The sequence below is a fragment of the Lepidochelys kempii genome, chromosome 7, assembly GCF_965140285.1.
Source record: "Lepidochelys kempii isolate rLepKem1 chromosome 7, rLepKem1.hap1, whole genome shotgun sequence".
Taxonomy (NCBI): domain Eukaryota; kingdom Metazoa; phylum Chordata; order Testudines; family Cheloniidae; genus Lepidochelys; species Lepidochelys kempii.
In genome coordinates this window covers 55,692,708-55,716,422 of record NC_136386.1, presented here as the reverse complement: position 1 = coordinate 55,716,422, position 23,715 = coordinate 55,692,708, and the positions used below count along the sequence as shown (strand labels likewise).

The 23,715-nt window shown below is 47.2% G+C and overlaps 1 protein-coding gene across 9 annotated transcripts in view; it reads right to left on the bottom strand.

The window, feature by feature from the left end:
- The window catches only part of PAX2 (paired box 2), a 133,153-nt gene that overhangs the window by 13,734 nt on the left and 95,704 nt on the right, over positions 1-23,715 (bottom strand). For 5 of the 9 annotated variants that reach the window (XM_073352923.2, XM_073352922.2, XM_073352927.2 and 2 more), the window contains 2 exons: positions 17,205-17,306; positions 10,662-10,748 (listed from right to left, as the gene is read on the bottom strand). In XM_073352923.2, coding sequence (XP_073209024.1) covers positions 10,662-10,748; positions 17,205-17,306 — 189 coding nt within the window. Of the gene's footprint in view, positions 1-8,234; positions 9,165-10,661; positions 10,749-17,204; positions 17,307-23,715 lie in introns of those variants that run through there. The other 4 variants (XM_073352925.2, XM_073352928.2, XM_073352926.2 and 1 more) reach the window with 2 other exon arrangements.

The following is a 23,715-nucleotide window of genomic DNA, read 5'->3' as shown; positions in this document are numbered from 1 at the left end:
ATTGATCTCCCTGCCAATGCTGGACTGTTCTTTACAGGATATTGTCTAGGTTTCTATCCACTCTTGTTCATTCTGCCATCTGCTTACTTTTGAGTGCTTGGTTTTACAGCCTAATTTTAATTTCATTTTTTGTATGGAACTTCATAGACCACAAAAATAAATAAAAAATCGCCATCATGTGCAAGTTTAATGGTCCTGCCCCTAGGGCATCAGTCTAGGCCTTTCAGCTTAACAACAGAGCCATTACCACTTGAACTACAGGAATAACGCTGTTAGCTGATAGCAGTAGTAGGCTGTTATCCTCTTTGTGCACAAGCCACTTAGGGAGATGTGATTTACACACTTAGACAGGGGTGTGACTTACACACAACTATTTGCTACTCTAGCATGCTGGGAATCTGGATTTCTAGGTTTTATTCCTTGTTCAGGGGTTGAGAGTGTGGGCTAGTCATCAGAACCCAGCCAGGGGACTGGAGGGATACTGTGACGTAGGACTCTTAGTTAGAGCTGGGCGAATCATTGATTTTTTTTTTTTTTTGGTTTCATGGTCAAACCAAAATATCTAAAAACAATTTTTTTTATTTGACACGAAACAGCAATTTTTCCTTTATTTCTCACCAAAATAATAATAACTCTTTCCCCAAAATGTATCGTTTCAGGCTGAAGAAAGATTTTGTTTCACATGAAACCAAATGTTTTGTTTTCAATATTTTTAACCATTTTTGTTTGTCGTTAAATCTGGCTAAATTGAGAGGTGAAAAGTCACACCATCTCATTCAGAAAATGTCGAAACAAAATATTGTGACTTTTTCAGAATTTTCCCCCATTTTTTTCTACAGCTGAAGCTATTTGCCAAATTCAACCCGAATTCATGAACAATTTTGGTCAACCCCAAACTGCATTTTTTTGTAGTGAAAAAAAACCCTCAGGAACCCATGGTGGATGCAGGGGGAACTTTGAGTGGACAGGAGAGTGGGAGAGGAAAGGGGCAGAAACATGGGGACCATGTGCATGGCAAAATCACGTAGAATGTGGATGGACAATGTGAGTGGGACAGAAGACTGGGTGGGGGAAAGAAGGGGCCCACGGTGGGGAGAGGCAGAGCTGCTGAGGAGTCTGTCCCCCTCCATCCTCCGCTCCTCTCACTATGCTGTGGCCCTCCTCAGCAGCTCTTCCTCTTGGGCTTGGCAATCCAGGGTTTGACAAACTTCCCATGATGCATCACAGGGGGCAGGGGCAGCTCCTCTGTGCTGAATCATGGGAAGTTATTTGGCCAGACACTGCCCCCAGCTGCCATGCCAATTCAGTCTAGTTTTTGTTCTTTACAAATCTGTGCAGTTTATTGTCCATGTCTCCATTAGCCTCTAGCTGTTCCATGAGTCTTCCCCTCACCCCCATATTTCCCCAGTATTTTACTCCGGATAGAAGGACTAATATGTAGACACGTGAGCTGTTAATTAGCAGGATCATTCTTCTTTTCTTTAGAAGATGGGTACCATATTTGTTTTTCTTCCATCCTCCCCAGTCGCCATGGTTTTTCAGAACTGATTGCCAGAGGGACAGAATTCATTAGCTAACTCAATATCTTTAGATACATACATCAGGACAGGTTGGCTGGGACCATACACGCTCATGGTTTCCAAGAGTTCTGTTACCTGCTTCTTATTCAAATCTCTTTTTATAGGGCCTTCGTCATGTCAGAATACTTCCAATGCCTCTTTTTCTTATCCCAGTAGCTATAAAAAGGAGTACATTGTTTCGGCCATTGTTGTGCAATCCCTTATTTCATCCCTTTCCTTGTTGAGGCTCAGATTCTGATGCCCTTACTCATATTGCATAGTACCTTGCCCTTGAGAATGGCTGTGGGCTGCAGTAGGATTAGTAGGGGATGGCAGAATCTGGTGCTTTCTACTATTTCTTTTTTCCAGGCTATAACAGCTCCTGAGACTGGATGTCTTTCTCAAACTATGTTGTAGTTCACAAATTACAGGCCTAAAGGCCGGAATTAGAGTGAAATTTTCTGGCCTGTGCTACGCAGGAGATTAGACTAGACGAACAGATTGGCCTTAAAATTCTATGTAGCTGTTATTAAAACAGAATGAAATTTGAAAATCCATTTTCCTTTCCACCAGTGACACTGGTTGTTGATTCTTAGTCAGATACTCATCTCTGACAGTGAATGTAGGTTGGTCAATTTCCTTTGTTTGTAATCCGGTTCACTTCCCAGTTCTCACACATCAGCCCATTGCTGTCCTGGGTGCAAGGGTGCTGGAACAATTTGTATAGTGGGGATGCTGAGAGCCACTGAACCAAACTGTAAAACCTGCATGTGATGGAAGCCACTTCAAGCCGGGGGATGCAGCAGCACCCCCCGCGCCCCTAGTTCCTTCACCTATGCCTGGGCAGATTCCTAACACCTGCAGCTGTGCAGAGAAAGGTAGTTTCGTTTTATAGAAGATATTGATATTTCAAAATTTGGTCTCATTCTCATTTGGAACAAACCCCAACATTTCAACATTCTTTGTGAAAGGGACTGGTGGCTCTGGGCCTGCCTGCCTTGGGGAGCTGCCATGAATGCTGGCTGGAGGCACTGGGGTCTCTGGCTCTGAAGCAGTCCACCAAGTGGTTCTGTTGCAACTTCGTCAATTTTGACAAATCGGCATTCTCCGAAAGAAAAAATGTTCTGGAGAAAGCAAAATTTAATTTGAACCGTTTTGATTACAAAAACCAAATCCAAAACAATTTCATGGAAGCATTTCTGTCCAGACTTCAGAGGAGCTATGCTGCTTTACATAAACTGGGGATCTGGTCTCTTGATGTCAATGGAACTATGCAAATTTACATCTGCTGAGGATCTGGCCCATTGATTTTGTGTAAAAATAATTTAAAGAAGCATGAAAAATGTGGATACAAACTTAGTTTGGCCAAATTGCGAGCACCTTGCTAGGGTTTCACTGGGCCCATACTAAGTTAAACTTCCTTGGACTTCATGTTGAGCTGATGCTTGAGGAAACATTGAGTAAATAGGTCAGGATCTGGCCGGTTTATGGTGCTCCTTAAAATAACATACGGCTATTTCTTATGCAGAGGATGAATACTAAGGCTGGTAACTGGGCTATTAATGATGTTGCATAAGGTTTTGCCCCTCAGCTGACCAGGATGATTCAGAATAGAGAGGAGGGTGCGATAAAGCACCTGGTTACAGGGATTCCACTCATGGAAAGAAAGCATATGTCTGTTAGTGTAGCAGAGTGGCAGGCGTCAGCTCTGACAGCTGTCAATCACCCTGCTTTCTGTTGAGGCTTTGCAAAGTACACCCACTCTGTCCAATCACTTTGGTTGAGAATTGGGACTAACTCTGGAAGGTTAAAATACGCCCGGAAGACACCTTGAGCAAGTGATGCTAACCCCCAAATGAGATTACAAGGAGGTGGGAGAGGGGTGAAATGGGACCGCTGCCCTAGGTCACTGTAACGCAATGGCTAACCCAATAACATCTGGACTGCTTGGGAGACACCAAATGTAAGTGTATCATTGGGAGTCCATTGAGAGAGATCAGTGGAAGAGGGAGTTCTGCTGGCACTTCACAGGGCTGGGAAGCTAGGTTAGTGGAAGCTCACAGAGGCAGGACACATTGCTAGAATGCATATGGTGCCTTCTATCAGGCAGTGTGACAGTTAGAAGTAGTGGTGTTTATTGTTTACAGGGTGCCCAAAGGTGTAGGTGCGGGGAGTGTGACAACCCAGAAATCCCGGGGTGAATCTACTGGAGAGAGAGAAAGAGAAAAAAGCCAGGAGCCACCAGGGTGACATACAAAAAAAAATTGTTTTTATTTCTCATGTGCGCGCACACACACACACACACACACACACAAAAGAGAAGAGGAGGAAGAAGAAAGAAGAAAAGATTCAAACAGAATTGAAGCAATGAGGAAAAGCCAAGAATGGCTGCAACAGCCTAGAACAGGTATGACCCTACGCCTGACGATGCCCTCCTCTCCCACCCAGCATCCTCCCAGTGGCCGCTGCTAGTTCTGGTTCTGGTTTGATTGTGTTGTCAGTTCTAGAATTGTTATTTGATCCCTTTTTCCTGCCTTTCAAATCTTGTCACCTTCCCAGACCTGAGCGAGGATCACATTGCAGTAGCATGGGTGGGTCCTACAGAAACTCTCATCCAGTCGATCCCGAGCAGGACGGGTCTGGCTGTTGTTTCTTTCCCTAGGGGACTGCATATCCTTTGGGTGAAAAAAGTCTTTTTTTTTTTCCAACAGTTCAGTAAAACAAGATTCCTTTGCGGGGGGGGGGGGTGGGGGGGTGGGTGGGGAATGTATCCAGAATAACACTCGCAAGGAGAGATGGATGCAGGGTTGTTTGGGTTTTGTTTGTGTAATATCCTCACATTCATGTTGGGATTAGTTCTGAAGCTTTGCTCTGTATTTGACTCAGCACTATTGATGGGTCAGAAAGCATGCAGACATGGCCCCTTTCAGCACCCCGAGGTAAAAAAACCCCACATTTACAGGTCATAAAAGGTGTCGCTTTAATGGAATTGTCTCTCCCCCCCTTCCCTCCCCCATTACCCCCACATCCCAGCAAGGCCGCTAAACAAGAGGTCAGTTAATGAGAGGACACAGGAATTCAGAGAACAGGCCTCAAGTGCCACCTGGTTCCAAATGCCACACTTCCTGTTCCTTCCAGCAAAGCACGTCATTTGCGACAGCTTGTGGGATTCTTTCCCCCGAAAGAGAAAAAAAAGGGGTTGTGCCACCTTTCTGCTCGGTCCGTTAGAAAAAGAAAACGTGGCGATGGAGCAAAGAATGAATGGAAAAGACAAGGAGAGCAAGCAAGAAGAGTAAAGAAAAGAACGACAATAAAGAGGAGCGAGAGAGCGAAAGGGGAAAGGAAAAGGAGAGGGAAGTGCAGTGGAAATCATTGCTGTTGCTAATAATACTTTACACTTCTGTTGAGCTATCTATCCAAGGACCTCAAAGCAGTTGGCGAATGTAACAAATTCAGCCTCACCCCACCTCTGTAAAGTAGGGAAGTATTATCATACTCATTTGACAGGCAGGGGACTGAGGTGCAGAGAGATGATGTGGCTTGACAATGTTTACCCAGAGCCAAGAAGAAAACTCAGGAGTCCTATCTCTGTCATCTTCTCTGACCACTGGAAACACCAATCCCCCCTCCAGAAGTGATGGTGGGCTAGAAATGAAGGCGTAATGGAGAAAGAAATAAAGAGTGTTGAGGAGGGAGATAAAGAGAAGAAATGAAAGGAGGGAAAGGAAAATAAAGGAGAGCGAGGGAAGGAAAGAAAGCAGAATGGAGGAGAGACGTGAAACACAGCGACAGATTTAGCTGGATTTTGCATAGTGATTTTTTTCCTTCCAAACTTTATTTTTTGTTTGTTTTTTGTTGTAATTTTTTTTTAAGAAAAATGAAAAAAAATCCACCTAAAATAAACCAACTCCCAGGCTCCTGGGGAAGGAGCCCTTCCACAATTTGGCTGTTCCCTCAGGTTCTGGGTTTGTGCTGTGCTTTATTGAACAGATAGTTTTGTTTTCAGTGAGCACAACAAGACTTGCACAGTACAGACAGCGCGTTCCTTATGTACAGGATGAGACGAGGCTGTTTTAATAACTACCATGATGAAGATGGAGATGAACTTATATACAAGAGGAATTGCCTTCACATTACACACATTATCTTCCTACAAAGCAGCAATTGTTTTTGCAAATAACATAATTTTAAATAATTGGTAGAATTTCTGTGTTTCCTGCATAGTCCAATCTAATGGAATCTATATGAATATTGATGGTTTTCTTCTGCATAATATCACCACATAAATCCCCGTGTCAGCTACTAGACTTTAGCTATAATACTGCTTTACAATGCATCCATCGACTGTAACTCAAAACAACCAACACAAGAAACTCTTTGGCAAATGTAATTCAGTACATTCGCATGGGGCTTTATGGGGGGAGGTGATGGAAGAGGATAAGACTGCCTGGTCCTCTGCATATTACTTTGTCCTTCTGTTTTCCTGATCAAACCCACTTGCTGTTCTTCTAAACTTTCCAGGCCAAATCAATGAGTGGGGGAAATCCCCTTGCATCAGTGGAGTTAAACCAACTATGAATTTGGCTCTCTGAGCATCAAATTAAGCCAGCCATGACTGAGCCAACCAAATCCTGCCTTCTCAGCCTATCTTGTCTCTCTGTGACATGTCATCATAAGAGTGGACTTTTCTCAGCAGCTAGCTGCTTTGGAACAGTCTTCCTGAACTGCAGGTTGTCCAGTTTGAGGTGTGTCAGTCTCATGTTTTCAAGCCCCTTGGGTTATTCTAGTTGTCATGGTTGGCATTAGATACCTCTGGCCTTGACTGCATGCTGAGTGAAGCTGGATTTTGGACAAGGAGAACAAAGGTACTGTTGAGAGAATCAAATGGGGACATCATGGCTTATGGCCCAGCATTTATCTAGTATGTGGGGGACAAACCGAGGGGATGATGAGGGTGAGTTTTTAAACATGATTAACCGTTGTCTCTTTTTTCATTTGAGATAGACTGAGACAATAGGCAAAATTCTCAACCCAGTCACATTGACATAAATCTGGATAAATTCCAATAACGATTGACTTCAGTGGGTTCACAGTAATGAATCTGGAGCAACGCCATTGACTTAGTGGAGTGGAGTAACTCTGTTGACTTCACTGGAGTTACTCAAGATTTACCAGAACAGATTTTAGGCCCTTATCTTCTGTGTAAACAAAAACACTCCCTCTTAGCATTCTGGGCCATCCCATTGCAGAAAACGCATCCATATAGTCAGCCTGAGATGTGCAAGTGCTGAAAAGAGCTCTGGGTGAGTGGGGTCTTTGGGACCATTACAGCCAGTTGCTGATGATGGACTTTTCTTGCCTTCAGGCTAACCCTGGAGACAAAGCTGAGTCCATGCGCACATTTCATTCAGGGGCTGGGAACCCTGGGCTTTATACAAATGCTAGTTTCAGAAATTGCTCCATGGTTCACATTTCCACCCTCAATGGGTTGACACTATCCGGCCTTTATTCATGGACAGTGGTGCACTCATCTTATCCCAATCCTCTCTAAACCAGCAATGAGAATCTACCTCTTGCTGCCCATGAAACCAGCTCTAGCCTTCATGTTTTCTTTGACTAGCTTTTTGGGAGTGTCAGTCCAAAGAACAGGAGCAGCTGAAGTTGTCAGCAATACAGGAGTAATAAGCATTTCCGCTGACAATCAGCCTTTCGAAAAACAGTGCTTGGGAATCACTGGGGAACCAAAGAGAGCAGAGAATCACTACAGAATCATTACAAGAGCATTCAGGAATCAGGGAGTGAATATTACGGTGTGAAATATAGGATTGAGGGTGCAAGGATGAGGGTATAGGGGATAGATGTTAGGGTGCACAACATAGATAACTAAGTGTAGGGATTAGGGTAAAGGGACCGTGGGAGTGGGATAGGGCATAGATAGCAAGGCTGTAGGGGCTTGGGAATTGAGAGTAGAACATGTAATGGGGCTATAGAGATTAAGGTGTAGGTTTTTGGGGACCGGTGTAGGGCACAGGCATTAAGGTGTAGGAGTCAAGGCTGACTGAGGCAGGTATGGGTGAAGGGAGTAGGTGCAAGGTTAAGCACATGGGAACCAAGTGACAGGGAACCAAGCAACAATCCCAGCCAATTCTGAATTTGTCTGTCTCAGAACTGCTGGCTGAAGGGAGATCTAATGGACCTGCATGAAACCCCACACGTTCCTTTCTACCACAAGCGCAGTTAGAGCAAGAGACTGGGTTTGTTTTCTTTGTTTGATGACAATGGACACAGAAAAAGCTGACTTCCCATGGGGTGCGTTTAGTTGGCTGTTTTGTTTGGTAATTTTCTTTTTTGCCAGATGTGAATTGTCCACACTGCTCCCCAAAGAATGGGATTGGGATTAGGAAAAGAGGAGGTGATGGGGCAGAGCTGGCTTCCAATCCTCTCCACCATCACATTCTAGTGCAAAACAGAAAGGAAATGAAACCCAAGAGTGAATGGGGAGCATCAAACATCAGAGGAACTTGTGTGCCATTCGGGCGAGGGGATTTGGGTTTATTTTTGTAGGGTTTTTTTTATTTTGTTTTTTTGTTGATTTTTTTTTTTTTTTAGAAAATTGGGGATTTGTTCATTTTTTTTCCTTTTTACAGACCTTCATGACAAAGCATAAAAACACAGTTATATTTATATATCTATTTATATATTTCTTCATTTCATCGGTCGGTTGGTTGATGTCGCTCCATCCTCCTGTCTGAGCTGATTGTGTGTCACAGAAATCGTGTTTGTGTGTGTTTCAACCCAACTCCGCCCTGTGAGGTCACAGCATGCCGGGTGTGTCCTTCAAATGGAACGTTGAAGGAAGCCAGGGCATGAAGGGAAGAGTGGGGATGGAGCACACAGAGAGACCCGGGAGGTGGGGGGGGAATGGAGAGTGTTGCACTTGGGCCTTTCCTTCACTGCCAGATGGGTTGCCTCTCTGTGCTGCCATCCCCATGCTAGCCAGACCATTCCCTCAGGCCTCTGAAACAGGCTTGTCGGTTAGCATTTTGAAGCTTCTACCACGGAAGAAAGTTTCTCGAGGGAACACTTTGTTGCAGGTGGCTTCCTCCCCGCTTCACCCTGCCTCTACCACTCCCTGGAGAACAGGGTCCTGTATAAACGAGGGTGGCAGGTTGCATTGCTGGAATTCCCCTCAGTCTTCAAAGTCAGGGAGGCCTTGCGTGGCTGAACTGTGCCTGGGATTGTTTGACGGACTGCAGCAGCAGGTGAGCTGGCCACAGGCCTTTCCGGCTGCCCATGGAAGTAGTTAGGTTGGGGCGAGGGACAGAGTGCAGGGGACGCGTATTTCTCAGTCCGATGTCGTGAGCGCTTCAATCCAACACGTTCTGCGGGGAAGGGAAAGGATAGCTGGGTGTGGAGGGGGACGGAGAAGTTCTCTTCACTCTTCCCAGGGATGGAGAAAGTTGATCAGACAGGTACAATATGAAGGCCTAAGCTGTCGCCCTGCAGTTTCATGTGGTTTCCATGGTAACTAGTGGCGGTCATAGGCAGCGGCAGCAGTGGGAGGTGCAGCGCCTCGGGATGTGGCACTATAATAATAAGGGGAACCTGAAAGTTAACACAGGAGAAGAATGGACTGGTTGAAAGGACAAACAGTAAAAAAATAAAAATAAAAAAAAGAAGAAAAGAAAATGAAACAAAAGTAAAGAACAAAAGGAGAAGGACCAAAGGGAAGACCTGTGGCCAGGAGCAGGTGGGCCAACACTTCCACCCAACTGCTGTATTTCTCTGAAGATACATTGCCACACATCATGCTCCCAGCAGAGCTGGTCTCTCCAGGGCTGGGAAATCCTCGTTCCTGTAGACCAGCGGTTCCCATGCTCTGGGCCCCGCCCCCACTTGGGTTTGTGCCATCAGCAGATGAGACTGCGATCCCAGTTGAATATGATGACGCCTCTGCCAAATGGCGCCCTCTGCTTGATCTTGCATGCACCTTGCATGCACACCTATTTCTGCTGGGGCCCTGTGGAGGCCCTGCAGAATGAGCACCTGGCCCTGGATTCTTTGGTTGCTTTGCTGCTGTCTGGCATTGCAGGAATCAATAAGTCTCCAAATGGGGGCGTGCAGGCAAAACATTTGGGACCTGTTGCTGTTGCCCTTCTGCACAGGGGCTGAGAGGTCAGTGTGTGAGTATCACTCTGGCAGCACCCCGTACCTGAGCTGCAGCAATTCATCTGCAGTAGGCCTCTAGGGGTTGGATTGACTGAACAGATGTGATATGGAGCTGCGAGCCATCTCCAAATGCAGCTGGGGGAGAAACAAAACAATTGTCCTTTGTTTCATTGCTTGGGATTTTGGTCACACTTGGAACAGAAGCCTTCCGGGCGGTTATTGGATGGGAGTTAAACAGTGATTGATTATTAAGACCACATTTGCTGAGGTTTAACAACACTGGAATAAAATGTGTATCTATTACCCAGTTGTTAAACCTTAGTGAATATGTAGTTAATAATCACAGCTTATTTATTTTACATACAATAAATCTCCAGTTCCCATACAAGGAAATGCTGTGTGAGAGGTCAGAGTTTTAGGGCTTTTCTCCCCCCCCCCCCACCCGGGACAAATTTTAGTTTTTCTGTGAACATTAGGTTCAGTGGGGCTCCAGCCCTGCTGGACAGACTACACCAGCCACCGACAAACTCAGCCAAACTGACCCAGGCATTGTGGGCATTGCTCCTGGGTGGAGAACTTGCTGACCACCCTTGGAATGGTGCAGCCCATGGGGAAAGAAGAACCTGAAGTGGATTTCTGACCTAATCTGGAATGGACTGTGGGTGCAACCCATGGAGAAAGGAGAACCTGAAATGGATTTCTGACCCCATCTGAAGTAGAGTTTTGGAGCAGCCTCAGGCTGGAGAAAAAATAGATGTCATGAAAATACCCACTGAGAGGCCAGACTGGAAAGTGAGGGAAAGACCTTTAGCCTGGCCAGATACTTGCAGACCATTTCAGAAAACAAACGAACAAACAAAGAAAAGAAAACAAAGAGACGCACAGAAGGAGCGCGAGGCGGGTGTGTGTGTGTGTGGGCAGGCAGGTACTCACTTAGTAACGCTGGGTTGCTGAATCGCCAGGCCTCGTTGTAGGTCGTGTACTGAGGGTGACTGTAAGGGTTCCCCGAGAACTCGCTCCCTGCAAGGAACAAAGTGGGAAGTGAAACACAGTGGGAAAGAGATGTCTCTATCCTTCCCCCAAGCTGGTCCTTAGGTCCGTCTGACCCAGGCCATACCAGTTTATGTAGTTTCTTTACCCACCTGGAAGTACAATTTAAGGATATACAATTCTTTAATGTTCCGTGCAATGCTGCTGACCCTGGACAGTCAAAAAGTATGAGTCATGCCCTCAAAATCACAAGATCTTTCTAAAATGTTTAAAATATTGGTTTCTTTTTCTTTGTCACCTGGTTTCCAGATCTGCAGGTGCACAGGGGGGTCATATTTTCAAGCTTCGCTCTGCAACCATGAGGGATAGGAACTTGCTGGTTTTTTTTTAAATGAAAGCCAAGAGCCACACCTAATCCCATGGCTCCAGGAGCTGGGCCTTTAAAAGAAACACCAAATATTGCAAGACTCATGATAAAACCACAGGAATTGGCAACACTGCCAATAGCAACTCGCGTTGGTCAGTTTTGTTCTTAGTAGGATGCTGGGGGTTGTGAAATGGGGAAGTTTATTAAGGAGGAAATCATGGGTGGTGGTCATCAGAAGCACTTCACAGGGAGGTGAGGGGAAATGCTATATATGAACTGCAGAGTGGAATATGCATGCACAGCCCTTTCTTTCCTCCCCCCTCCATAGCATCATCCAAGCCACAAGAGTGGCTCGGATGTGATGGGCGCCCCATTGACATTCTCTCAATGACTCTCTCAAGTACATAAAAAGTTGTAACAAGGAGGAGGGAGAAAAGTTGTTCTTCTTAACCTCTGAGGATAGAACAAGAAGCAATGGGCTTAAATTGCAGCAAGGGAGGTTTAGGTTGGACATTAGGAAAAAATTCCTAACTGTCAGGGTGCTTAAGCACTGGAATAAATTGTCTAGGAATCTTCATCATTGGAGATTTTTAAGAGTAGGTTAGACAAACGCCTGTCAGGAATGGTCTAGATAATACTTAGTCCTGCCATGAGTGCAGGGCACTGGACTAGATGACCTCTCAAGGTCCATTCCAGTCCTATGATTCTATGACTTCCATACAAAACTTGCTCAGGTTACAAATCAAAAGGTGCTTTTTCCAATTGCTAGTGCAATGGATGCTGCTTGGGTTTGAAAGGTGAACTGGGTTCTCTTTGTCTCTTCATCTTTGCCTAAGATGGGCCCAAACCAACATGACTATGAACTCTGTGAAATGCTGGAAATCTGGACCAGGATCCAAATTTTACAGCTTCGCCTCAGAAGAGCACCCAGTGCACCTCCCGTAGCTATATGGGCTCTTCAGGGCTCATGAATTTGCAACTGAGAAGATATGACTGGAAGACATATGTTGAAGTCAGACTGGGTGATCATAATGGTCCCTTCTGATCTTAAAATCTATGAATCTGTTGAGTAAGGAGATGGCATTTTAAAATAGATACTTGTCTGATCATCACCTCTCTTTAATGAAACTGCAGGCAGGCTGGGAAAGAGCAATGCCAGCCGAGAGCCTATGTAATGCACTCAAATGACACTAAACATAGGTCTGAACTTTGACAGTGGGAAAAGAACAAAGTGGCCATGGTGCCTGGTCTGTAGAGTCTGATAATAACTTGCCAGCTATTCTCTGTAGGGACCAGAGTCCTTGGTAGAGAAACAATCAGTGTAGAAAGCATCCAGACCTTCTAATAGAGATCCATAGCATGGAGGTTAAAGGCAATAAAGCAAAGTACATGGAATGCCTCGGACACAATTATCAAAGAGATTTCAATTCATTATTCTCTAATCTCTGCCAGTGCTTCCTTCTCGGGAGCATTAGAGCCAATGGGCCATATTCTCTGCTGGTGGAAACTGAGTCCATGGAGTCAACACAGCTACAATGATTTACCCTTGATAAGGTTCTATTGGGTTTTCTAAGCAATTCAGAATAATAGCATAAAGTAGTCACCATAAAAAGGTCAACTTTTGTCAAGAGCTATACCCCTCTTCCATCCTCCCATCTCTGGGATCTGAAGTACTGCAGTTACAGTAGTTCTTACTCTGAGGGCTTGTCTGCACTTGAAATGTAACAGCTGTACTGTTGTAGCTCTTCAGTGTAGACACTACCTACGCCGATGGGAGGGGCTTTTCCGTCAATATTGGTAATCCACCTCCTTGAGATGTGGTAGCTAAGTCAATGGAAGAATTCTTCCATCAACCTAGTGCTGTCTACACGGGGACTTAGGTCGGCTTAACAGTGCTGCTCAGGGAGGTGGATTTTTCACACTCTTGACTGATGTAGTTAAAATGCCCTAATTTTCTAGTGTAGACCAGATCCTAAATATAGGGGAATAGTTCAGATTCTCAGATTCTACCAAGTGGGAGCTGTTGGCAAATGTTGACTTTATAATGGCAACCACTGAATGTGCTTCCAACCCAGAAACATCCAGCCCTGGAAACCCTGATGGATAGATGGGGGATAGTCACAACATCCCTGCTAGAGAGAACACGGGATGCCATGGGGGGCAGGCAGAGGGAGACTACACAGAGGGAGAGCATGGCCCTGCTGTAACACCACTGAAGTGAGCTGCTCAGCAGAGTTGTACCAGGGAGAAACCTAGCTCAGAGAGAAGGAAAAGGCCAACCAGACAGGCATTTCTGCTCTGAGCTGGCTAGCCCATGTCTCACTATGGCTGCAGGGGAGAGCAAAATTCTGATATTTCAAGGCTTCTCTCTCTGTCTCTCCTCTGTTGTCATCCTAAACTGTTACTGTGATCCTGAACCACAGGTTAAGTAGTGGAGAAAGAGCCCCACCTTGGTGCAGCCATGGGGAGCTGGGGAGGATGGAGGGCAGCCACTGGAAATGGTGTTTATTGACGAGGAGTGAAAGCATGCATGCAGCAGGATAATGAGCTTTTGAGCTCAACTGTGACCAAGAAGAACTGAGCTATTGCCTTTCCCGATTGCTAATGAAACAAGTGTAATTTCCTCATCAGCATTGGATTCTGTTTAATGCTCCCCCCGTTGCTGCTACCAGCCCTCTGCAGGCTCCATGCTGCTCTCTCTGAACCCCTTCTCCTTTTGGAGAGTCCTCTAGAGGGTTTGCAGAGTGACTCCAGCAGGCAAAGGGATTGAGGTTGGGGCTGACAGCTTCTCTAAGAAAGAGGGGGAAGGGAGACAGGGATCGAAGGTGTCCTGTCACTTGAGCACAAGCCTCCCAAGCCTGGAACATGCTCAGATCCAGCATAACATTAAAGTAATGTCTGATTAATCCTCCTTTGACTGACCAATTCCTGCCCTTTGCAGGAAGATGCACTCAGTGACCTAGTAGCTTCCATACATCTCTAGAGCCAGTGAGCCTAAGTTGCAGCTGTGAAATGTGTGCAAACAGGTGACTGTGAATGCAGGACATCATGAGCCAAAGGGATACGTGCACCCCAGATTACCCATTTTGCACATGCCTCTGTGTCTTTAAGGGGGACAAACTCCCTTCTGTTATACCAGTGCAAATGATGTCAGCAGGGTTTTACTGATGTAACAGAGATACATTTGGCTAGAGCTGGTCAAAAATTTTTAGATGGAATAGTTTTCCTTCTCAAAATGCTGCTTCAACTAATTTGAAATATTTCACAGGAATGTGTAGATTTCAATGAAATTTTCAACAGACAAGTTTCACAATGATTCAAAATTGAGTATTTCGTTTAGACTTCCTTGTTTTGTTTCAACTTTCTCATTTCATTTTAACTTTCTTCTTTCGTTTAACTTTCTTCTTTTGTTTTATTTTGCTTTGACATATATTATTGAAACTAAGAATTTGGTATTATCAAAATGCTTTGTTTCAATGTTACTGCATCAAAATATTTTGGAATATTTTGTTCCACCAAATATTTCAATATTTTGATTTTTTGTCCCAATTTGAGATAAAAACAAATTTTAAAATGTTGGAATTTCCTGCAGGACAGAAATTCCATGTGTGTCCCTTTGGATCCTGAATGAAATCCACTGAATCTGAACCTTTCTTCGCAGAAGTCTATGTTGTCTCTTATGATTCATTTCTAAGTTTAGGCCATACATCTGCACTTCATGTCCAACCACAGAGTCACATCTGTGCTCTGACATCTGCATCATGGCAGCTTAACAAGGAACCAGTAAATCAGGGAGGACCCAAAGAGGCTCCAGTGGTGAGGACCTAGCCTCAAGATCCCTGCAGTGGAGTGGATGTTCAAAGCACCTGAACGATGCAGCTCTCTGGCATTTCGGCACATTTGATTACATACCACAAAGATGTTCTCTGATTGGTCAGCAGGGAACCTTCTCTTACACACTGCCTGTTTCTGATACACTTAAAGAGTTCCTGCTATTTATCTAAGTCTCTGGATGTTTTCACTTCACATTCCCCATTAGGCCTATCAACATCTATCTTATGTTCTATGGAACACAGTTATGTTGGCTCCAGTTGGACTGGAATACAGGAATTGCCAGACCAGTGGTCCATCCATCCAGTCCAGTATCCTGTGACTGCAAGTGGCCAGCACCTGGCACTTCATAGAGAGGCATGTCCAAGTAGGTCCCAGGAAAAATTTCTTCCTAACCCTCAGATTGGCTTAAGCCCCAACATGGTTGGATTTTCATTTTCAGAAGGACACCTATTTGGCTTGAATAATTTCTGATGAAGTGAGTTGTAGCTCATGAAAGCTTATGCTCAAATAAATTTGTTAGTCTCTAAGGTGCCACAAGTCCTCCTTTTCTTTTTGCGGATACAGATTAACATGGCTGCTACTCTGAAACCTGTTTTACACATTGTAATTTAACTAGCCTGTTTTTTTCCCCTTACCTTCCTGCTTCCATTCTTTGTTTGGGTGTCTGCATGCTCTGGGTCAACTCTGTTGTCATATGAATGAGCTGAATTCCCTTACCCTTGACTTAAGGGTCTCTCTGACTAGCTTCCTCATTGTTGTCAAATGCACATTTTCTAAAGCGGACTGTCCCAGAGCTAGTTTTTGGTATGATCTCTGCAATGGAGATGATGAACTTCATTATACAGTAGTCACTAGTATCGAGTGCCTCAAGGAGAATTACTTCTTAAATAAACTCCTGTGGGTTACTAAGCGTATGTCTACACTGCAGAAAGAGGTGTGTTCTTAATTTGGATTAAAATAGCAGAGAAGGCACGGCAACACTGCTTTAAGCATAAACTGGTTATAAGCTTTAAATATGTGGTTACCTGAATTCACCCATTATGACTGATTTTTGACTGCTATACATCACCTTTGTGTTCCCCTCGCTCTCGAACCAGCTGGGGGCCAAGCCAGCCCTTGGCACAACTTAGAGCAGGTTTGGGGCTGTTCTGAATGATGCTGGCTCTGAACTACTTGGAGATTTCAACACACAGATAGCTGGCAGGGCAAACTTTGCAGCCCCCCTGCGCTGCTGGAGTGGTGCAAAGGGGCTGGAGTGGGAGCCAGAATCTGACCCTATCACTTTTCCTGATCCTATAATCTTACAAGTATATCCCCAGTTATCTTAGAGCAGTGGGTAGTTTGTTAGCCCTAGGCAGAGAAGACTACTACTACTAGCCAGTACCTCTAGGGATATAATCAGGGATTAGTCAATTAAGGGTATTAGAGCTCAGACCTGCACACATTTATTGTCAGTGATAGTGCTCAATGTTGTGAGTAGCCCCAATGACTAGCAGTATGCTCAATAACGTTTACCAGATCAGCCCCTTAGCTAGCTATTCCTGGGGTCTGGGCAGTGGCTAGTTGGCCTTTCTGTGAGCAGCAGGCAGTACAAGTTAGGCATGCATGTGCTGAGTGAAGATATTTATCCCTAGCCAATGGGTAGCAGAGAGCCATTTGTCTCTCGGATGCATGGAGCAGGTAGCTAGATATCCTTATTCTGTGGTTAGTGGCTGTGGATAAGAGCAGTCAGACTGGGGGTGGCTGGTTAGCCCTTGGGTTGTTATAATAAGTAGTTTTCCTTGAACTGTGCTACTTATTCCTGGTATGTGGGCAACGGGTTCTTAGTGAGTCTAGGTTGTAGCACTGTAGCCACCCATGGCTGTAGATATTAAGTTACCATTGGCATCTGGTCCTTAGCTGTCCTGGGCTTGGAAAAAAGATAGCTCGTTACCCTAGGCAGGTGGGTAGTTAATTATTATGAGCCATGAATAGTGGATAATAATTTACATTTAATTTAACAGTTGTAAGTTAACTATGATTGTTAATGAATATTAAGATTAATTAATTACCATAGGTTATAGATAGCTAGTTGCCCTTAGCTGTGATGAATCAGTTTTCATGGGCAGTGGGTAGTGCATTATGTTTGACTGTGAGCCATGGGTAGCAGGCAGGGCTTTAAGGGCAGCAGAGACACTGATGGGAAGGGATTTAGAGCGTTAGCAGAACACTCCAGTGCCTGAGCAGAATGATCAAGGCCTATACACTGGCTAAGCACAACACAAATGCTTTTGTCATTGACTTACCAGGTACCATTCCTGCGAGAGTTGAGGTTGGGTAGCTGCCCTGTCCAGTCGGTGGGACATGGGGTGGGTAACCGGGCAAGGTGGTGCTCGCCATGTCACGACCTGGAGAGAGAAGGAAGTGGGGACAGAGGATGAGCAGTGTCTTGAACTGAGATCCTTCAGCACAGAACTGGTGTCTCCTTTGTCCACACCAAGTGGCCAGGAGCCTCTTGGGCAAACCACTCTGCCTGGAACCTCTGACTTTCCTTTTCATTCGAAGATTTTGTTTTGGAGACCTTGATGCTTTTGAGTCCAAGCTGCAAAGAGGGCAATGAAAAGGAGCCTCTTCAAGGCTCAGTTATTCATTTCGTCCCATAGTAGACACCGAAGCCTCTTGGGCAGCTTGGATCTATTTAACCTAATCGAAGCAAATCTAAGCTGCATAGGAAGTTCTACCACATTCATCACTGGAGTAGCTGAGCTCCTGCACGTGATGCAGGCAGAGAGAGGTGGCATGGTCCAGTGCCTAGAGCTGTCAGGAGACCTATCTTCCATTCCTAGCTCTGCCACTGTGCATCCTTGGGCAAGTCACTTCACTGCTCTGTGTCTCTGTTTCCCCTCCCACTATTTGTCCGTCTAGGCTATAAGCTCTTTGGGGCAGGGACTATCTCTTCCCACACGTGCACAATACCTAGCACAATGGGGCCCCTCTAGGTGCTGCTGTCATACAAATAAAAAATAGGACCTGGGGTTTTAATTTGATTCCCTCTTTACTTCTGTCACAGATACAAGTTTCACTGTTTCTTTTGCAAGCCCCAGAGTCAGGACGCCTTCCCCTCCAGGGGATGGGCATGGGGATGGGTGCAGGAGGAGAGGGGCATAGGCCAGTAGATGATAGGGGTTTATTTTTCACCACTGAGTAGGTGCAGTTGTGGGGTCCTTGCTTGCTGCCAGAGGCATGTCCTCATTGGTTCGCCTGAAAGCGGGCCAGCAAGAAGGGAATTTTGCTGTGAGTGCTCATTGCATTTAAATGAAGTAAAATCATCTCAGAAGCTGCTGGGAGTTTCAAGCCAAAACCAAAATAAAAATCCCTCTAAATAAATTAAGACAATCCTTTCCCCACAGCTGCTGGGATCTTACCAGCTCAACCTCCTCTGCTACCTACTGAGCCCACAGCCCACACCAGCCCTCCAGATTCCTCTGCTGAGCTGTAGCTTGCCATGGAGCTTGTGCCGTTGGCTGCTGCCTTGTTAAATCCATTCTCTATTCTGTTTGGAGATCTGGGTCCCAATTCTCCTTCATCTGTGCCCATGTGAATCAGGACCAGCAACCTCCCCGGAAGTCAACACAGTAGCACTGGTGTATGTAAATGTAAGGAAAACCAGGCCCACTGTTTCAGCTCAGCTTATGGGAGAAGTGAAATCTGTGGACTGGATCCTGGAACCAGCCTTACACCCGGCACTCAGAGGAAATGAACCCTACTTCCCAGCAGAGGGTGAGTTCTCTCTAGGGTGTGGTGGGTAGAATCAGTGTCACAGCTTTTGGGCTTTGATTAGTGATTGGTGAACCAGACTGGTTAAAATAAGAAGAAATGCAAACCTTGGTCTGTCCCTTGAGAGGGTCCTCACCCATTGCCGTCTCGCCTCACCCTTGATGGTGGGAATTGGTGTGTTGGTTCTGCTGCACTCTGTCCATCCCCCAGAGGTGATGCCTAAGAGTGCATCATGCCATTCTATTCTCTTCTATTCTATAGGTTCTTATCCCACCCTCATCACGGTGGTACCCTAGTGGTACCCTAGTGATTTCCAGTCATGCATTATGACGAGATAACTGGCTCTGTGGATGAGGGGAAAGCAGTGGACGTGTTATTCCTTGACTTTAGCAAAGCTTTTGACATGGTCTCCCACAGTATTCTTGCCAGCAAGTTAAAGAAGTATGGGCTGGATGAATGGACTTTAAGGTGGATAGAAAGTTGGCTAGATTGTCAGGCTCAACGGGTAGTGATCAATGGCTGCATGTCTAGTTGGCAGCCGGTATCAAGTGGAGTGCCCCAAGGGTTGGTCCTCGGGCCGGTTTTGTTCAATATCTTCATAAATGATCTGGAGGATGGTGTGGATTGCACCCTCAGCAACTTTGCAGATGACACTAAACTGGGAGGAGAGGTAGATACACTGGAGGGTAGGAATAGGATACAGAGGGACCTAGACAAATTAGAGGATTGGGCCAAAAGAAATCTGATGAGGTTCAACAAGGACAAGTGCAGAGTCCTGCACTTAGGACAGAAGAATCCAATGCACCGCTACAGACTAGGGACCAAATGGCTCGGCAGCAGTTCGGCAGAAAAGTACCTAGGGGTCACAGTGGACGAGAAGCTGGATATGAGTCAACAGTGTGCCCTTGTTGCCAAGAAGGCCAATGGCATTTTGGGATATATAAGTAGGGGCATTGCCAGCAGATCGAGGGACATGATTGTTCCCCTCTATTCGATATTGGTGAGGCCTCATCTGGAGTACTGTGTCCACTTTTGGGCCCAACACTACAAGAAGGATGTGGAAAAATTGGAAAACGTCCAGCCGAGGGCAACAAAAATGATTAGGGGACTGGAACACATGACTTATCAGGATAGGCTGAGGGAACTGGGATTGTTTAGTCTGCGGAAGAGAAGACTGATGGGAGATTTGATAGCTGCTTTCAACTACCTGAAAGAGGGTTCCAAAGAGGATGGATCTAGACTGTTCTCAGTGGTAGCTGATGACAGAACGAGGAGTAATGGTCTCAAGTTGCAGTGGGGGAGGTTTAGGTTGGATATTAGGAAAAACTTTTTCACTAGGAGGGTGGTGAAACACTGGAATGTGTTACCTAGGGAGGTGGTGGAATCTCCTTCCTTAGAAGTTTTTAAGGTCAGGCTTGACAAAGCCCTGGCTGGGATGATTTAGTTGGGGATTGGTCCTGCTTTGAGCACGGGGTTGGACTAGATGACCTCCTGAGGTCCCTTCCAACCCGATATTCTATGATTAAGCAACATAACTAACATCTGTCATGTGTGGGTTGTTCATTTTTTCATCCTCTCCCTCGGGGGAGAATTGTGTGTACACTGGAGCGTCCAGGCTTCGGACTCACTGGGCTTTCCCAGGCTGAGCAGCCTGGCACATTATAGCAGGTGTCAAGTGGGGAAAAATGTCACTGAAAAATGGTGGAGAACTCTAGGCTTGACATCCCTGTACTAAAATGCTGCCGTGGCAGGTGAAGGACATACACGCTGACATTCCTACTCAGATGTGGGCACACAGGCACATGCACACAAATCACACCAGATCTAGGCACACCCAGATCTAGGTACACCCCCTTCAGATTCACACCCAGATCTAGGCACACTCAGATCTAGGTACACCCCCTTCAGATTCACACCCAGATCTAGACACACCCAGATCTAGGTACACCCCCTTCAGATTCACACCCAGATCTAGGCACACCCAGATCTAGGTACACCCCCTTCAGATTCACACCCAGATCTAGGTACACCCCCTTCAGATATTCACACCCAGATCTAGGCACACCCAGATCTAGGTACACCCCCTTCAGATTCACACCCAGATCTATGCACACCCAGATCTAGGTACACCCCCTTCAGATTCACACCCAGATCTAGGCACACTCAGATCTAGGTACACCCCCTTCAGATTCACACCCAGATCTAGGCACACCCAGATCTAGGTACACCCCCTTCAGATTCACACCCAGATCTAGGCACACCCAGATCTAGGTACACCCCCTTCAGATTCACACCCAGATCTAGGCACACTCAGATCTAGGTACACCCCCTTCAGATTCACACCCAGATCTAGGCACACCCAGATCTAGGTACACCCCCTTCAGATTCACACCCAGATCTAGGCACACCCAGATCTAGGTACACCCCCTTCAGATTCACACCCAGATCTAGGTACACCCCCTTCAGATTCACACCCAGATCTAGGCACACCCAGATCTAGGTACACCCCCTTCAGATTCACATCCAAGTATAGGCATCCCCACCCTCACATTCATACCCAGATGTAAGCACAGCCCCCAGCCTACATTCACACCCAGATGAGGAAAATACAGTGGGAGTTGGACACCTAATTCCCTAAGACTCCTTCAACAGTGCCAACCTGGAAAAAGAAGGTGACAGCTCTCCTCCATCTCGGTCAGTGTGGTGATGCAGACGGTGCCACCATCTTGGCTGTGGTGGAATCAGACCAGATTACACATCAGCATTTCTCCGTGGGTTTCTCTGCTGACATCACATAGGGGCCCTGCTTTACTTTGCTGGGGTTTCACTTGGTTGTAGATTGGTAGAACCTGTGACACTCTGGGGTCACGGGGGATAAAGCTGCCTAGTTCTTTAGATGGTGTTTTGGTTGCCTCTCAAAAAACATCAATGGCCCCATTGAGGAACCTTTTTTCAGGGTGGTGAACACTCACTGACATCAGTGGGACTACTCAAATAAAGAGAACGGCAAGGGGAATAAGGGTTCTGCAGTGGAGCCCTGAGCATGCCCTGCATACAAACTGCTTCCAGTGTCAGTGCGCAAACAGGCTCATCACCTAAGTTCCCTGTAAGCTGCACGGCCGCTATGCAGGCAGGGAGAGGCACCCCTCATCCAGCCCAGCCCAGGCTCGCCAGAGCTGCCAGGGAGAGGAGCCCCTCCCTCAGCTTGACACAGCGCAAGCCTGCAGGAGCTGCCGGGGGCAGGAGCCCATCCACCGGCCCGGCCCAGCCCAGCGCAACCCAGCGCCGCTGGAGCTTCCGGGGAGAGGAGCCCGTCTGCCAACCCGGCCCGGCCCAGCCCAATGCCATCAGAGCTGCGGGAGCCTGTTGCCTGGCCCAGCCCAGCCCAGCCCAGCCCAGGCCCGCTGGAGCGGCCAGGGAGAGGAGCCCCTTCTCTCCCCCGGCCCGGCCCAGCCCAGGCCCGCCAGACCTGCTGGGGAGAGGAGCCCCTCTCCTGGTCTGGCCCAGCCCAGGCCTGCCAGAGCTGCCATGGCTGGGGAGAGGCACCTCTTACCTGGCCCCGAGCTGCTGTGGCGAGAGAAGGCTGGGGGGAGTCCTCTCTCACTGCCACAGCCTCGGGGCAGCCTGCATCCCAAACCCCTCATCCCTGGCCTCACCACAGAGCCCACACCCCCAGCCGGAGCCCGCACCCTCTCCCACACCCCAAACCTCTTCCCCAGCCCTGAACCCCTCACTCCCAGCTGCACCACAGAGCCCGCACCCCCCCACACACACCCCAACCCTCTGTCCCAGACCTGAGCCGCCTCCAGCACCCCAATCACCTCATCCCCAGCCCCACTCCAGAGCCTGCACCCCGAGCCAGAGCCCTCACGCCCACACATCCCAATCTTCTGCCCCAACCCTGAGCCCCCTCCCACACTCTGAACCCCTCAGCCCCACCCCCACCACACATCATCTCCAGACTGGTGCACAGAACAAAATTCATTCTGCACATGGATGTAAAAAAATAGAGGGAACACTGCTCATCACCCACCTGAGCTCACAGGTCAATGACAAAGTCAGATTGCTGTCTGATTTCTGACAAGCCCACATTGCCAGGCCATTCCCGCAACCCAGGAACCTCCTGAGTGATCAAAACGGAGCCCTCGACTCAACTGTGGCTCTGAGCTAGAGAGCGGAACCTTGAGCTTTCTCCCATCTACAGTTCCCTGCCTGGCCTGAAGGCAGAGAGATACTGAAGGAACCTGCATCTCCTGAAACATTTCACCGTGCTCTGCTCCAGAGGCTGCTTGTCCAATGTGCAACTAGAGGAGCATTGCTGGAGATAGCTTGGGCTTGGAGAGACACAGAACTCAGAAGCACCACGAGGCTGCATTAAAGCTTGGACCAAGAGAGCTCACAATACTGTTTTGCTCTCTGGTCTCCTACTGGGAGGTCTTCAAAAGAGCCAGAAAATGAGGAATAGAGATTTTAACAATGCAAACCTTGATGAAAAGGGAGACATTAGAGCAGGGGTGAGCAAACTTTTTGGCCCAAGGGCCACATCGCGGTATGAAACTGTATGGAGGGCTGGGTAGGGAAGGCTGTCCGTCCCCAATCAGCCTGGCCCCCACTCCCTATCTGCCCCCCTCAATCCTCCAACCCATCCAACCCCCCCACTCCTTATCCTCTGACTGCCCCCTCCCGGGACCCCCCGCCCCTAACTGCCTCCCTGGAACCCCACCCCCTATCCAACCACCCCTGCTCCCTGTCCTGTGACTGCCCTGACCCTTATACACACCCCCGCCCCCTAACCATCCCCCGGGACCCCACCCCCTATCCAACCCCTCCTGTTCCCTGTCCCCTGACTGCCCCCTGGGACCTCCTGCCCCTTATCCAACCCCCGCGCTCCCCACCCCCTTACCATGCAGCTCAGAGCAGCAGGAGCTCGCAGCCCCGCCGCCCGGCCGGAGCCAGCCGCACTGCTGGTGTGGCTGCAGGGTAGCGGGGACAGCAGGGGAGGGGCCGGAGGCTAGCCTCCCTGGCCAGGAGCTCAAGGGC